The following is a 17,443-nucleotide window of genomic DNA, read 5'->3' as shown; positions in this document are numbered from 1 at the left end:
TTCTTATACGTTTGACCATCTTTTACTAAACGATCTTTCTTCTACAAATAAGACATTTGTGGGAGAAATCTCAATAGAACCCAGTTGAGCTGGTGATAGGCAGATCTGGAGACATTTGCAACCTTCGTAGACATGTATTTTAGGATGAAGGATGCAATTATGGTGGGAGATCAATTTGATCATAGCATTTATAGCAAATATAAAACAGCTTTCTTAGCTTTCCTCTGGCGTTCTTCCGCAGACTACAGTAAACAGTATATCATCATCACTCAAAATCGCCATTGTTACCGGTTTTGCGCTGCGCAAGTTGCCAGTCTACCTGTGAGGGGGAGGGGGGCTATAGACGCCGCGTTTAGCGTAATTGGTAATAAACCTCTTCTAAAGATCGCCATGATGATCGGATCTTAACTATATTCTGACTGTTTGACTATATTTTGACTCCTTGACTATATTCTGACTTCTTGACTATATGCTGACTCCTTGGCTATATTCTGACTTCTTGACTATATGCTGACTCTCTGACTATATTATGACTTCTTGACTATATTCTGACTTCTTGACTATGTTCTGACTTCAACACTATATTCCGACTACTATACTATATTCTGACTTCTTGATAAGATTTTGACTTCGTCATTATATTTTGACTTATTAACTATATTCCGACTACTTGACTATATTCTATAGACTATGCCGTCGGTCCATCTAGGCTTAACCGCACAACGAGCCTACCTGTTCGTAGCCGCCACTCGAGGACCTTCCGGCCCCAAAGGGCTGGTTGCACAAGCGATATACCCCCCCCCCCCCAATGCCACTACATACTACATATCAAATAACACTTACTGCAACAATGGGGTTGATGCTTGTGATCTGGTCGGAGAGACTTCCGTTGGACAACTCAGGTTGGAAATGCCACCAGCGCTCGTTGTAATAGGTGATGGTGCCGTTGTCGTTCCAAGTTATATTCACCTGGTGATGAAATGCAAAAATATACCGTACATTCTATTATAGTACCAAATTATGAATTGTATGTGAAGTTAGTACTTATTACGTACGCATTACGTGTCATTAAACCAAGTCAATTTCAAGTAAATAAGTGTACATGAGGCATTGACTTGACTACAAGCATTATCAGCACCGGAACACTACGCCATGACAGTGATAGTGTTACTATAATGGCGGAAATTTAGTTGTATGCATAACCTAATTATTTCATAATTTAATTAATTCCAATTTCAAATTCAGAAACTTCGAACATTGGACGATAGATGGCGTTAGTAGTCGATAGACTCGCGCTATCGTTTGGTCTCGCACGAAATAGGATCACTTTTTACCGCACCTTTAATATGCGCGTATTGAGAGCATTTGGCTTCCCTCGCCCCTCACCTCGCCGAACATTCCTAAGGAGAGGTACAGCGGATATGGTAACACTAAACCAACCATTACTAGATTTAGCGCAGCGTTGGACGTCCCACTAGGGGGACAAATGATCGTATTAAGGTTGTTGTAAAACACTGGACATAGGCCGCTTTTGACAAGTGTTTTTGGATATCTGTGAATGCAGCCTTTGTCAATCAATGGTTGTTTAGAAGATCTTTTCTTGTTTGGGTGTGTGCTTGTGTGCGTATGTGCGTGTGTGCGTGTGTACATACACACTCACATATATATTATATATATATATATATATATATATATATCGATACCTATTCACTATTCACTTGAAGACGACGCCGATAAGTTGCTCCATACCTTAGCCGATCGGACTATAAAAGTATAAGCAAAACGCTTAGTGCTGGTAGAAGGAATTTCAAACATGTACGGATGTCGTGAACCTATGCATTTTGTCCAATGGAAGACAAGGAGTTGGTGGAATTCATTCATGTAACTTTACTAATGTCTTTCATGGAAACATATATGACAGTGTTGTGATACATACGTATGGTTAAGAAAATAAAAATTGAGATAAATAAACACAATTTAAAATGTGTTAATTCTATAATGAAGATAAATAAAAATGAATCAAAAAAACCATATCCTACCTGTAGTTTAGATGCAAGGAGACGTAAGTGAGGTATGAAACGAATAGAAGAAAGAAATACGAAAGAGAAAAGAACAAATTATAATTATAATCGTTGTCTAGTGTAGCTTGAACAGGAGAAGCAAGAGAGAATAAAACGTGTTCAACTAACTTCTCAACGAATCTCTTATTTACTTTAGAAACTGGATACTGATATATCGCGCTCATTCAAGCGACCAATAATTAATTATGTATGATAAAAAAAGAATATTGTTTTAAAACGCAGCTGATTGGCAACAAAGTGGTGTCACGCAAACAATATTAAGATAACCCGTGTAATCCGTGCGACGAAAACAATTGCAATATTTAATTGAATATTTATTACAGATGATTGTTACAATGTAATTGCAAAAGTCAAACTGAGGTGAAGTTTTTTCAAGAGAACTGTACACGAAAATCTGTATAAATGTTGATTAACCCTTAATAGCCTGATTTACGAATGTAATTTTTTTTTAAATATTACTGTGTTTGCTTGAGGGTCTAGATGAAGGGAAAAATAGATTTTGTTTTTTAATTTCGTTAGAAAGAATATTATACAACAGTAAAATACGTACAGCCAACCTAATAAAAAACTAATAGTAATGTGAACATTCTGTTTAAAAGATTGATATCAAAATTGAAACTCTAGGCTATTAAGGACTAACATGTCCTTAGTAGGCAGTCGCCGTCTCTCTAACTGCGAACAGCGTTAGCGAACCTAGTTTGGATCCGGATCCAACCTTGGGTTTCCTGTGATCCACTCTACCATCCCAAGCCAAATACACAACATCAACACTTCCCGCATTGGGGGGACTCCGGCTCGAATTGAGTGCCGGTCTGGCGTTAAAATCGGGGAGAAGTCAATAGCCTCCCTGATAAACGAAAAAGACACCAAACAGTCATTCATCACCCTCTGAAGAAAAACGTAAAAAATGCTATAGAAAGAAATAAAACGTAAATATTGCAAATAAATAGATAATGAAGACAAAATAAGAGCAAATTAATATACAGTACTGTGATATAAAATAATTATAGAATTTAAGTAATAAAAATGTGATATAAAAATAACAATGTAATTATGAAAATGTAAAAAGAAAAGAGGAATGAATGAAAGGTGATACAGAGCAAAAGGGAATGACAGCAGAATTGTGGCATGAAAGAATAGACCGAAAGACAATGTGAAATATGAAAGAAGAAAAAGTAAATAATAAAAAATTATGTGAATAATTAAATTTGCCCGTAAAGTCCCTGTCCCACAAAAGATGGGGGGTACGAGAGGCCCCCAATAGCGGGGGCCATTAAAAAAAAAACAAAATCAACACTACACATCTCTACTCGTGTAGAGCGGTTTACTACGTTTGAACCTCATCGTACACCTAGAATGCGTATCTAACGTTAATTCACGCCCTAGAATTATCGCGACCCTTTGGCGTGAATTCACGCACATCTTTTTTTTTAATAAGATAATAGTGCTTTTATTTCTTATTGGAATACGATAACAAATAGTTATAGTAAAAATTTTCTAGAATCTATTTTTAAACGGTTTTTGTTTATTTATTTGGGTCAATATTAGAAATTGAAATTTAAGCAACTTCCCGTTGTCAGATTGATCTGAAATTTGGTACACACAGTTAATTTAGATGACAATACAATATAATAAAATCAATAACATTATAAATCTAAGATGGCCGCCGATACAAAATGGCGGATTACATATTTTTCCTTAACCCCCTCAATATGGGTATCAAATGAAAGGGCTGCACTAGTAAAACACGATGATTATGAGAAAATTTAAAATTCAAGATGGACGCCGTTCCAATATGGCGGACTAGGTACATATTTTTCCATAACAACCACAATATGGGTATCAAAAAACCGTTTAACTTAAAAGTTTTTTAAATGCATTTATTATATGTAGTTTAATTTTTATCTATTATAAGGATAAGCTTCCGATGTCAAGTTCCGCGCGCATGATGACGTCATGGCCGCGTGCGTTAGGCGATAAATGCCTTTTTGCTGGGGAACGTTGGTTAATATGGTAAATGTATACTCATTCGATGTCAATTAACTTAATGACAAAATAATAAATACTCTTTAGTCATCTGCATACCTTTGCGATATTGCCCACAAGTGGGGCGCGGATTTTTTAAACTCTATTTTGGACCTCTCGTGCAAGCCCTGTCTGTGACAGGGACAGTCTTTTACTAAATAATTTATTCTCTTTCTTTTTTCTTCTTTTACCCTCCTGAAATACTTTTTACAATTTTTTTAATTTTGTTTATTCTATATTAATAACAATTCTGCTTATAGTTTTTATATACTTTTATTCTTACATCTTATCTTTCGAAAAACTTGCAGAAAATGCATGATATTGCTATTTAACAGTTGCGGATTTTTTTTCAATAATTTTAGGTGTACACATAAATAAAAATAAAATGCATTGACAAGTTAAAATATTTAATATATTACAGAAAAACTCTTTTTTTTTAATTTAATTACAATTTACATTAAACATAAGAACAAAAAGTAAATTACTCTCATTCTTTTTTTTCGGAATCGAAGGTTCGAATTCACTTTCATCACTCAAAGTTATTTGTGCCGATTCGATGTTCGAAGCAGAAATATTTACATTATGAGAGATGGTAATAAAATCGGTTATTAAAACAAAAAAAATAACTTTTTTGGAAAACCGTGTAAAACGAGTACCGTGTAAATCGGGGGATAGGTGTATGTTATTATGACGAATGAAGTCTTTATATGTTAGTACAAGTACACCTCTACTTGATGATAAATAAACAAATTACTCTGTAATGTGTCGACGACATAAAGAGGGTTAAATAATCGGTAAACGGTTTTATTTGATACCCATTTTGTGGTGGTTGTGGAAAAATATATACCTAGTCCGCCATATTGGAACGGCGTCCATCTTGAATTTTAAATTTCGACATAATCATCGTGTTTTACTAGTGTAGCCCTTTCATTTGATACCCATATTGAGGGGGTTAAGGAAAAACATGTAATCCGCCATTTTGTATCGGCGGCCATCTTAGATTTATAATGTTATTGATTTTATTACATTGTATTGTCATCTAAATTAAATGTGTGTACCAAATTTCAGATCAATCTGACAACGGGAAGGTGCTTAAATTTCAATTTCTAATTTTGACCCAAATAAATAAATTCCGTACGGGTCGAACTAAATGAAACCGTTTAAAATAGTCGCTGGATGTGCAAGATCGGAAATCGTGAGGAACAATAGATAGTTCTTACCTTTGAATGTTGCTCCATGTATACGTAAGGCCCAAGCTGCTCTACTTTGAGAGTAACATTCTTTCCTGCTAATATCTCATCCACATTGGTTATGTTGAACATGTAACACTCCAAGTACATTGGAATAGGGATCTCACGCCATATCGAGAACGACGTGGAATCCTTAGACAGGATCATCATCTGTTAACAAAAATTCCGCCAAAACTTTTATTTATTTATTTATTTAACAGTTTATTGTACACAATAAAAACACTAAAGTAACAATACAAATATAACTGACACAACAGGCACTACTTATTTCTAACCAGAAATTTCTTCCAGTAGGCCTACGGAAGGAGATTCATAAAAAGTAAGGCAGACACAACGCGCACAATAATTAAATTGAAATATTTACAATACTTTATTACATATTTAAAGTTAATCACAACAGACTTATTATTCAATAATCTAATATTTAAGGTTTTATTTTGGCATAATATAAAACAGTCAAAAATCAATTTCAATAAATTCTCACGGGTACTTTTGGACCTTTAACAATACCGTGGGTCTAATAAATAAAATAGAAATATAACTGCTACAAATAAATCCGGTGTTGTAGTTCTCTATTTATATTGAACCATCAGAGAATACAATATACAGGGTGCTTGGTTAGAGGTACAAAAGCTTACACATTCCGTGCCATGTGGTGACCATTTGCAGTTCTCATTGAAAAACAAAAGATTCTTAAAATGAATTGTAGGGTCGAATATAGATAACTTCAAATATGCGTGTACGTAATGCATATTAAAATTTATAACCATTTCCCACCAATTATAGCTTTGCAGTATTGAAAAAGTGAAAAGCGTAAATCTTAAACGACTTTTTTATTTATTTTTAAATTGTCCTGAATGGAAAAGGTTCAAAAATTGCCTTAGCACGGTACGTATATGGCTCATTAATCATCAAAAAAACACTCAACGTCCTGCCACTTTAAAACCGTGAATTCTGCAAATGTCATTAGTGCAGCAGTGATAGTCCCGTCCAAAAAAAGCATTCACGTTTAAATATTCATAAAGGGTGATTTTAGATATGTGTGAAAGCCTTAAAAGGTTTAATGTATAGCTCACTTACCGGCAAATAGATTAAGTTAAACAATCACATAGTAAGTTAAAGTAATCAACATTTAGACAAAGACAACAAATGTTTAGATTTAACTGTTTGGCCGCTTACGCATTGTTTTGACACTTACCAAAACTGCGGAACCATTTCTGCGCGTATGGAAATAAATGTAATAATAAACTCACTTCTATTGTGTTGCAAAAACAAAAATTAAATATAAAAAGATTAAAAATAAAATCGTCTGTTTCCCAAACGCAACGTGTTTCATTGGATGTACATCTAAAAACAATATATCAAATAACAAATACTAACCTTTTTCAGCTGCTCGAAGAATATCGTCGGCCAGTATACCACCATAACAGCCCCCACTACCACGAACGCGGCGCCGAATCCCATCAGTAAACCACTCTTCACCGCCAACGCCACCATTGTCGGCTTTTTTGTTGTCCTGTTTGATCAGAAACGGTAAATATAAATTAAAATATCATACACATTGACTTTACTACAGATATACATAGAATACATATTACGATTGTAACTTAAAAGTAAATTTCTATATTATAATAAAATAAACACATTTAAAAAACTTTTAAGGTAAACGGTTTTTTGATACCCATATTGTGGTGGTTGTGGAAAAATATGTACCTAGTCCGCCAAATTGGAACGGCATCCATCTTGAATTTTAAATTTTGACATAATCATCGTGTTTTACTAGTGTAGCCCTTTCATTTGATACCCATATTGAAGGGGTTAAGGAAAAATACGTAATCCGCCATTTTGTATCGGCGGACATCTTAGATTTATAATGTTATTGATTTTATTATATTGTATTGTCGTCTAAATTAAACGTGTGTACCAAATTTCAGATCAATCTGACAACGGGAAGGTGCTTAAATTTTAATTTCTAATTTTGATCCAAATAAATTTCGTACGGGTCGAACTAAATAAAACCGTTTAAAAAATAGGTAATTATTCTGGACATACGCCTTCCTCATATATTTCCAATAAGACCAGTTGAGGGTCTGTTTCCAGTGTTCTCCAAGGACCCTTAACTTTCAAGAACCTTATTTATTTTATTTAATATTCTTTATTGTACACGTTAAGATACATTTAATAAGTTTTACAATAATATACAGAAAAGGTACTATGGGCGGTCTTATCACGACAAGGCAATCTCTTACAGACAACCATAGTATCGAAAAGGTAAAAGTACTAATAATGGGTAGTTCACGTGTACAAAAAATACATATTTACAAACAATTATATGTCTAAAAGACATCTGTTATGTTCTATCTCAAAATTACACAATTTCAGATCTACCTCTGAGATTTAAAGTCAATATCAAAAACAAATATTGAAAAAAGTATATAATTGTATCCGAGAATAAAATTTAAAATCTATATCAAAAAAAAAATATTTTTAAATTTTATCAAAAAAATTTAAAATTTAAAAAGTAAAATTAAAAAAAAAATTAAAAAGTATATAATTGTATCCAAGAACAAAATTTAAAATCAATATCAAAAAAAATTTAATTATAAATTTTATCAAAAAATTTAAAATCAATAACAAAAACAAATATTGAATAAAGTGTACTATTCTATCCAAGAATACTATACTGATTTTAATGCGTGAAATTAAATGTTGATGCTCACTCAGGAAGCTAATTATTGTCGTGCGCTTTTTATAAAACTATATTTGTATAGAGCAACTGTTGAGTTTCTAGCCGACTCTTAACAGAACTGCCTTTCGAACTGGTGGTAGCTTCATGGAGAACTATTAATGCCGACATTGTTGATTCGAAAGTGCTTGTAACGGAAGATTCGATCTCATATAGAAATCCATAGCAACCTTTTCCACAGTTCATTGAACGACTGAAAGCTTGCCTGTGATCAAAGTTAGTACACGTGGACACTACGTTTCACCTCCGCAATTCATTACTGGTAAGATGTATTGTAAAAAAAAACAATATTTAGCCACTTCCGCACATGCAGTGGTAGTCGTGCTACAAAGTGCACCGCCTGTACGCCCGCTAATAAATGCGCATGCGGCAAACAATGCGAATTACAAAACTAACACCGTTAAACTGTTGTGAAAAGTTGGTTCTTTTCTTACTTAGGATGGACTTCCGCAAAATAACGCCTGATTCCATTAAATATTTAAGAAATATTGTTGTGCGCTGTTTTTTTTAAGATCTCTGTTATTTGGGACTTTTTCCACTATTTAAAAACAATATTTTTGGTACAGGTATATATTTTTTTTTACTTTTCATTTACTTTCGTTTCTTCTCTCTCATCCTTCACAAATTCTTTCATATTTACCTACTATAACATTGCATTTATTCTTCATCTTCTATCCGTCGCTGCTTTCCGCAATTTCACATTTACTTTTTTATAATTTTCTTTATTCAATTTTTCATTATTTAAATTTCTTCCTTTTCAATATAATACAAGCTTATGTACAGTTAAAAAATATTTTCTTATGATAATTTTCACAGTTTCTTTTTGTCTGTATTTACTATTCTATCTGTTTTGTTCCATCTTCTTCAATTTTTTGCAAAAGCTGTTTTAAAACACTAAGCAATATTGAAAGATTCGTTTCTAAGATGGCTCATTAGAGATTAAAATAGACAAAAAACAGATATATCAAACAAGGAAATATAGTATATCTATGTAAGGTATTTGAAATTGGAACAAAAACGGTCGAATTCCACCTAACCGAATTCCTCTGTCCATCTTATAAGTAGATGTTCCACACTACCTCAGTCTGTGATCACGACTCCGGAATCTTAAGACATTGGCAGCTTTTAGTAAACTGGAAATAAATGTAGACCAGAATATAAGGAACAGATAACACCAATCCCCCGACTTACACGGTAGATACGTTCCTGAGAAAAACGTGTAAATCGAAAATCAAAAATTTTCAAATCAAAACCGTGTAAATCGAAAAACTCGCAAAAAACGCATAATTTTGCTATTTAACAGTTGTGATTTTTTTTCAATAATTTTAGATGTACACATAAATAAAAATAGAATGCATTGACAAGTATATACATATTTACAAGTACATATACATATTTAATATATTACGGAAACACTGTTTTTTTTTAATTTAATTGCAATATACATTAAACAGAAGAATAAAAAGTAAATTACTCTCATTCTTTTTTTCAGAATCGAAGGTTCGAATTCACTTTCACTCGAAGTTATTTGTGCCGTTTCGATGTTTGAAGCAGAAATATTTACATTATGAGAGATGGTAATAAAATCGGTTATTAAAACAAAAAAATAACTTTTTTGGAAAACCGTGTAAAATCGAAAACGTGTAAAACGAGTACCGTGTAAATCCGTGAAAATAATCTTAATCTGAACACACTTGGTGAATGCAAAAATATGAGCAATAGTAACGTGGAAGTTCTACCAGGACTTGTAAAATTGAGACACGATTCTGGTCCAGATGTTCACAAGGCTGATCATTCTTCGAGTACCTTCATAGGTACGCTCAAGAAGCGTTCCTCGTGCCAACTGTGTGATGAACATAATCACCGACTGTATTCATCGCGGAAAGAAAGGACCACCTGTTACCAGTTTCCCTTGCAAGATAAGACCAAAAAGATAATCATTGCTACTCTACCGCTATACGTCGCTAGACATTCCTGGACTTATATAGAAAGGTCATAGAACCTATGATAAGAGCGTATAAAAACAGTGTATAATTGAAATAATTTATATAAAAGTAAATAAAAGCAATAATATACTGATAATTTTAAAAGTCGACTAAAAATAAACTTTTATATACAATACCCGGCGATAAATATTGCACATCGACTTTTAGAAAGAGACAATCGGCTAATTTCGGCATCGTAGAGCGTTATCTCTTTCGCACGAAATACAACGACTGACAAAACGTCACATAGGTTGTGTGGGACAGAGATAGTGCTCTACGAAGTCCGAAATTAGCCGATTGTCTCTTTCCAAATGTCGAAGTGCAATATTCATCCAATACTGCAAAGAAGATATACGAAAGGAATAAAAATATTTCGAAGAGAAAAAAGGAGAAATAATGTAAGATATTAAAAACGATGAAAGAGATGTTTGACAATAATAATATTCAGTGAAAAATTATTAATTGTAATAGTTCTTTACCGTCACATGAGACCAACACCTGAGCTAGCATTCTTCCCAAAAAATAAACATACATTCCAACATCACATATATACCCGGATCTAATTTTCAGGTAATAAACAAAATGCAAATGAAATAGATCTTCGTTTAGTTTATCGTATTCCTCTTATCAAGGCATCGTATGTACATACCAAAAATTTTCCACAAAATGTCACATTCTCATCTAATGTTATTTATTTAATACCAATAATTTATTTCGCTAATCGACATCAACTATATCGTGGGAACCGGATAAATCAGTGATCTATGAGCATATTATTAAATGTCGACTTTATTTTAATACACATACTAATTTGATATATCACACGTTTTAAAACACGTGACAATGCGTTTAGAGCTGAGGATTTCTGGGGATTTAAAGTTGAGTGGAAACCAGGGACCTGTAGGTAAATAGGTAGATAAGTAAATAGATAGATAGGTTTTCAGGTAGATAGGTTTACAGGTAGATAGGTTTACAGGTAGATAGGTTTATAAGTAGATAGGTTTACAGGTAGATAGGTTTACAGGTAGATAGGTTTACAGGTAGATAGGTTTATAGGTAGATATGTATATAGGTTTATAGGTAGATATGTAGATCGAAAGACAATGGATGCAGATTGCTTCAAACCGGCTAAAACTTCCTACGACTAAAATGATTGCGACGATGAAAATGTATTAAACCAAAGTCGTCGTCGTCTTTTCAGCCTATGTACTCCCTCTACAAGACATCAAACTCCCCCAAAGATATCTATAGGGCATATTCCATAATTATTATTATATTATGGTATGCTGGACGCTGCTGATCATCATCTTGAAACTTGTTTGTGAACTGTTGTATCCTATATAATTAATGCAGTGTGTGAATTACATATGATTGTATTCCGGGAATTTAATATGCTCGACTACCAAACAACCACCGACCAAAGATATGCATATTTCCAAACAGTATATTTATATTAATAATTAACAAACGTAAAATAACATATAGAATCCCGCAGAGAAGATGTACGAAAGAAATGACATGATATTTCGAAGGGAAATAATGGAAGATATTTAAAAGGACGAAAGATATGTTTTACAACAACAATATTCAGTGAGAAATTATTAATTGTAATAGTTCTTTACCATGGCATGAGGGCAACACCTGAGCTAGCATTCCTTTAAAAAAATAAGCATTTATTCCAACATCACATATATACCCGGATCTATTTTTCACGTAATAAACAAAATGCAAATGAAATAGATCTTAGTCTAGTTTATCTGATGTATAATTACGTAGTTTAATAAACATTGAAATGAACAGTAGGGTAACACAACATTACCAATATGAACTATCCTGTGAAGTCATTGGAATATTTTTTAGAACATTCTTTGACAATTTTTTTTTTAATTGAACAAATAATCGCATTACTTAGTCATGCAGTGTGTATATAAAATATTAAGTAAATAATCACTTTGAAATACTTTATTTATTTTAATTATTACTGGCCAATGATTTTAGATCAAATAAAAAAAAATTCAAAATTCGAATTTTTTACAATCTGTTCCTGAAGATTTAATGTCAAAGATGACAGTTGTGAACAATGTAACATATTTCAAAGTGAACACTTTATACAGGATGATTAGAAATGAGTGTAAAAAAAATAAGGTTTGATAAAAATAATTATCATACATTTTTTCGAATCGAATCTCCTTCACTTATTCGAATAATCGACACATTAAAAAACACTTTATGAGATACGTTACTCGGCAGGGCGAAACACATACTGACACCAATGTAAGACAAATATATTTTTATCTCTCCTATCAATTAATACAGATAAACATATCGGTGTATATATACATTTTTAATACAATAAACCCACCGGGTATATTTTCGGTTACGCACATTCACGCGCTTTTGAGTGAGCCATGATTTTGTATCCACGCAGCCGTGTAACAACGTATGTAAATGCTTTCTCTGATCAACTTCCTTCTTGGGAGACATCTCTACCAACCTATCTCTATCAGATACAATTTCAAACTGCGCTAGATGTTTGATTAATAGATTCTGCGTTAAACACGAGATTTCGACAAGTTTTCATGTCCGCACACACACATGTGTATTACAAATAAGATGTTTCAAACGTGTCTTTTAAAACTAGTTTAAGTTATTACACTCATCACGATATATACAAAACAAATAAGTTTATACACTTGAAATTTAGTGAGAATATTTCTAACGTAATGTACAGATCAGCTAAGATATAGATTTTAAGAAATTTCAACTACAGAAGCTGAGATGGTGTATATAAAAGAACGCATTTTTTTCAAACTTAAACTCATATGGGTATGACTCTTAAATTTTTTTTTTTATTTAAAAAAATTGGCCACGACGAATCATAAGAAATTCCAATGCAGGAGCCATTCATTTAAAAAAAAGTTAGGGCGTGGACCCCACGCTGGGAAACTGCTATAGTCAGTCTGTGAATAAGTTACCAAATGCTTTCAACATTTGATATTTTTAAAAGAAATTTAAGTATGTTTGATGACATGTATATATATACATTAACATATATGTATGTATGTATATATATATTTATTTATATCGCAGAGATTATAATTACTCTTATATGTAAATTGAAATAATTCAAATATAACACACACACATATATACATATACACGTATAGCATATACAAATATATATATGTGTGTGTGTGTGTCACCAAACATACTTAAATTTATATATACTGGCCACAATTTCAGCCTAAAAAAAGTAATATAAAAAGTAATAAAAAAATATCCATATTTTTTTTTAATGTAACCACCGTGTCAGCTTAAAGACATTATTCTTTAAAAGCGTTTACCTTTCTCCTTTCTCGGCCTATCGACTGCTTTGTACAGCTGACCAGGACACCGTTCTGGTCCAAATGTTCAAACAACGCGAAAGATTCTCCGAGTACCTTCATAGATTCTCAGGGGAAGTCCCTCATGTACCTGATCATCGGCTATCCCGTATTTACACGATAAGACCAAAATATCAATATCTAATAGATTCAGGCGTTACTTTGCGAAAGTCCATTCTAAGTAAGAAAAGGACAAATAAATAGCTACTTTCGCTATGTAGCAGTAGTCGTGGAATAGTGCACCGCCTGCCAGCCCGCTGATAAATGCGCGTGCGGCAAACAATGCGAATTACACAACTACCACCGTTAAATCACTCAACACGTGTTTCGTCCCTCCACGGGGCATCCTCAGGAGTAATGTTACACCGATTAATGCCAAACACCGAGTGACTCGGTTAGTTAGGGCTGGCGGGCGGCGCACTTTATTGCACGACTACTGCTACATAGCGGAAGTAGCTACATATTAGTCCTTTTTTTACTCAGAATACCAATCTCTGTTAACAAAGAGAATAGTTTATTATTATTTCTAATTAGTGTCGCTATGGTGTTCTATTTACTATTTTTCTTTCCGCTTTTACACAGACAGCTGGGAGAGGGTTTCTTCAATCTTCGAGTCATTACAGCCTCTTATTATTATTTACATTTTTCTTATGAGTAAATACAGCCAAAAATATATGTTAGGGAGACCGGAAAGTATATTTTCTTAAGTTAAATTCACACGACTACATTTCTAACAAGTTTTTATTTCTTATCAACAATATATTCACCTTCGTTATCAACAACCTTTTGCCTTCTAGTATACAAAATCAATGCCGGAGCGGTAACAAATCAATCAGTTTTTCTGTTAAATATGTCGACAGAAACGACATTACTTTCCGATCCCCCTAATATATAAACAATATAATTTAGAAGTTTTACTCAATTATACATTAATCGGTACATTATTTTATTTCAATTCGCTGCCCGCGCTACTTATAAAACCCATCGTAAGCGAAATCATCTCGGATCTACAAACCATCATCCACAACACACACTGGTCAGAAACCATCATCTTTAGTCAATAAGGTTCCAAAACATCGATCTAGATATCTCAAACTCAATCAAACCTTAGTCTTTGACTATGTAACTTAAAAGCTATCCTATAGTGGAAACATAGTCATATATTGATACGTGCAGAAAGTTGACCCGCTGCCTTCACTTAGATAAACCCAAGAGCTCATTGAATACATAAAGACTAGATAACAAAAGGCTGTTATGAAAACAAATAAATATCATTTCAAATAAACCTTTATTTTATAAATAGCTGTCTCAACAGAATGTAAGTTATTACACTGACGCATTGGATAAAAAAAATCAATGCAATATATTTCACAATTATCTCTCAATTTATTAATTGAATTTAAATTATAATAAATTAATTTTATGATAAATAAACACTGTCCGATATAAGGTCGTAAAGATATTGGATGCAGGCGGCTTGCAACCGGTCCTATTGGAAGTCTAAGTCCAGCGGTGGGCATCTTTCGAGGCTTCAAAAAAGGTAAACGAAATCGTTAATCATTCTCAAGTTAAAGTAATTCATTTATATACACAGGGTGATTGATAATAGATATAAAAGCCTTAAAGGGATGATTCTAAAGCCTGTATAATTAACACTGTGCATTAATGAAATAGGAATACCAATGCCCACAAAGAAGTTTCCAGAGGATAGGCATAATACCACACTGCGATCGCCAACCCGCCTGCCAAGCGTGGCGATTATAACATATCCCCCCATAGATATAAATATCTATGGGATACTTATAGCTTGCAGTGGGCGTAATGATAATATAGTTTCAAAAATTCGGATAACTAAATATTAAAATACCACGGCTTCGAGTGCCGGTCTGGCGTTAAATTTAAAGAGGAGACAATACCCTCCCTTATAGGCGGAAAAGAAACCATGAAAGAATTCCTCAGTTATTGCAAAAGAATTATAGAATATGCAATAGAAAAAAATAAAAGTTAGGCATCAACAAACAAAAACAAAAAAGATATGTAAAAATAAATAATATTAAACTGTGATAAAGACAAAGATAAAAATGTGATACAACAAAACTAGAAATTAAGAAAATGTAAAATGAAAAGAGGATGAAAGAATGGTAAAACAGAGCAAATAAAATAATTAAGTGAATAAAAATAAATGCTAATAAAGTCCCTATCCCACCATGAATAGGGGTACGAGAGGCCCACAATAGCGGGGGTCATAAAAAAAATTAAAATACCACAAACCAGCAGACGCGGCGAGAATAGATCCCCCCGTACCCCCCCCCCCCCTAGGTATACAGACAATATAGTTAAAGTTAAGTTAGGGAGGAGACCTATTTCTAACATTCCGGATGGTGGAGATGCTTTCAGGGCATATCCAGAAAAAAAGAAAAGTCCAGAAAAGAATCCCTGAAAGCATCTCTATATCTTTCTATCTCGCTTTGGAAAGTACGTGTGTCGGATAGGCAGAGAACTGTCAACGATATCCAACCACTTCCGGCCACTTCCGCACATGCAGTGGTAGTCGTGCAACAAACGATATGCCACCATTGTGGTAGCAAAGAGGATACAGCTCAGCACACGCTTGAAAAGTGTACAGCTTGGGAGCTGCTCCGAAAGCTAACTGACACTGTGGGGAATGACCTTTCGTTACTAGGAGCCCTTATAACCTTCTGCCAAAGGGTGATGTCACAGAAGGAGACTGCGGAGAGAGAGAGAGAGAAAGAACATCTGAGCTCTTCATCCGCAGTCGGAAACCTGGACATCAGAGTGTAATACCGCGCCTTTCTCCAACCACCGGAGTCGGGGTGATCCAAGTAAGGAGTCGAGGCCCTGGACCACCGCCATTAAAACTGCGGTAGTATGCAAAACCGTTCCCGTTGTTTCAACAAAAGGCGTTCAAGACCGTGGGTAAGAAAAGGACCAATATTTAGCCACTCCCGCGCATGCAGTGGTAGTCGTGCAACAAAGTGCACCGCCCGCCAGCCCGCTGATAAATGCGTATGCGGCAAACAATGCGAATCACACAACCGCCACAGCCAAATCACTCAACACCTGTTTCACCCCTCCACGGGGCATCTTCAGGAGTTATGTTACACCGATTAGTGCCAAACACAGAGAGTGTAACATTATATTACAACATATTGGTCCTTTTCTTACTTAGGATGGACTTCCGCAAGGTTTTTTCAAGACCGTGGGGTTTTAGCTGGTAGGAGTGCAGCATAACTCTTTCTTTCATTGCCTTCGCTGCGGAGGGGTTTCCCATGCAGGATTTCCTCACGAGTAAAAAAGGGGAGACGTACCTTGCAGTGGATGTCATTCAACATAAAAGTAAATATGAAAGAATGTACATTATTGTTTACTATCTATGTACTTAGTTATCGACAAGTCGCATTACAATAGAAAAAATAATGTTACGTATTTCAGAGCAATGAGTGTATAGAGTGATTTGAAATAATTGTGAAAACTTTAAAGGTTTTTGAAAACAAATGATATATTTATTCAACCTTAAAAGTTAATCATCCTGTACATAGATAAAGGTGCTCCAAATTCACACAAATCATTCGAGTTTAATGTATTCATTACGAAAATGTGCATCTTTAAAATCTAAATATTTTCAAGTTAATGTTATACATATGTATAAGTTATGTGGTCAAAGGAAACACCAATTAATTTATATATATATATATACAAAGATATAATCGATATATCTCTACCGAAACCTTGAGAATGACCGCGAATCTTAAACGTGAGACAAAATAAAATCGCATATAATTTCGCTAAAACATATTAAGTATGTATCCAACTCCGGTGGCCATGGCCCCGTTTGAACTCGGGATAATCAGTCATTTCACCTTATTGCTTACATTGTCACATATCCCCGAATGACGTGAATTATTAATACAACGCACACATACAAACAATATCCAGGGGTGTTCAACCTTGT

At 34.0% G+C, this 17,443-nt stretch overlaps 1 protein-coding gene across 1 annotated transcript in view; it reads right to left on the bottom strand.

Annotated features, from left to right (window-relative positions):
• Window positions 1-12,586, bottom strand: part of LOC137932929 (protein croquemort-like) — a 37,567-nt gene extending 24,981 nt beyond the window's left edge. The window contains exons 1-4 of the mRNA XM_068776619.1: window positions 12,450-12,586; window positions 6,737-6,872; window positions 5,327-5,506; window positions 844-969 (exon numbers count right to left, since the gene is read on the bottom strand). Of these exons, the coding sequence (XP_068632720.1) occupies window positions 844-969; window positions 5,327-5,506; window positions 6,737-6,872; window positions 12,450-12,571 (564 nt within the window). The 5' untranslated portion in view covers window positions 12,572-12,586. The remainder of the gene's footprint in view (window positions 1-843; window positions 970-5,326; window positions 5,507-6,736; window positions 6,873-12,449) is intronic.
• Between the last annotated feature and the right edge of the window lie 4,857 nt (window positions 12,587-17,443).

The sequence above is a fragment of the Battus philenor genome, unplaced genomic scaffold, assembly GCF_028537555.1.
Source record: "Battus philenor isolate CCGP_79_NKW_IND1 unplaced genomic scaffold, ilBatPhil1.0.hap1 SCAF_12, whole genome shotgun sequence".
NCBI lineage: Eukaryota > Metazoa > Arthropoda > Insecta > Lepidoptera > Papilionidae > Battus > Battus philenor.
Note: the sequence above shows the minus strand (reverse complement) of the source record. Positions and strands in the feature narration are given on the sequence as shown.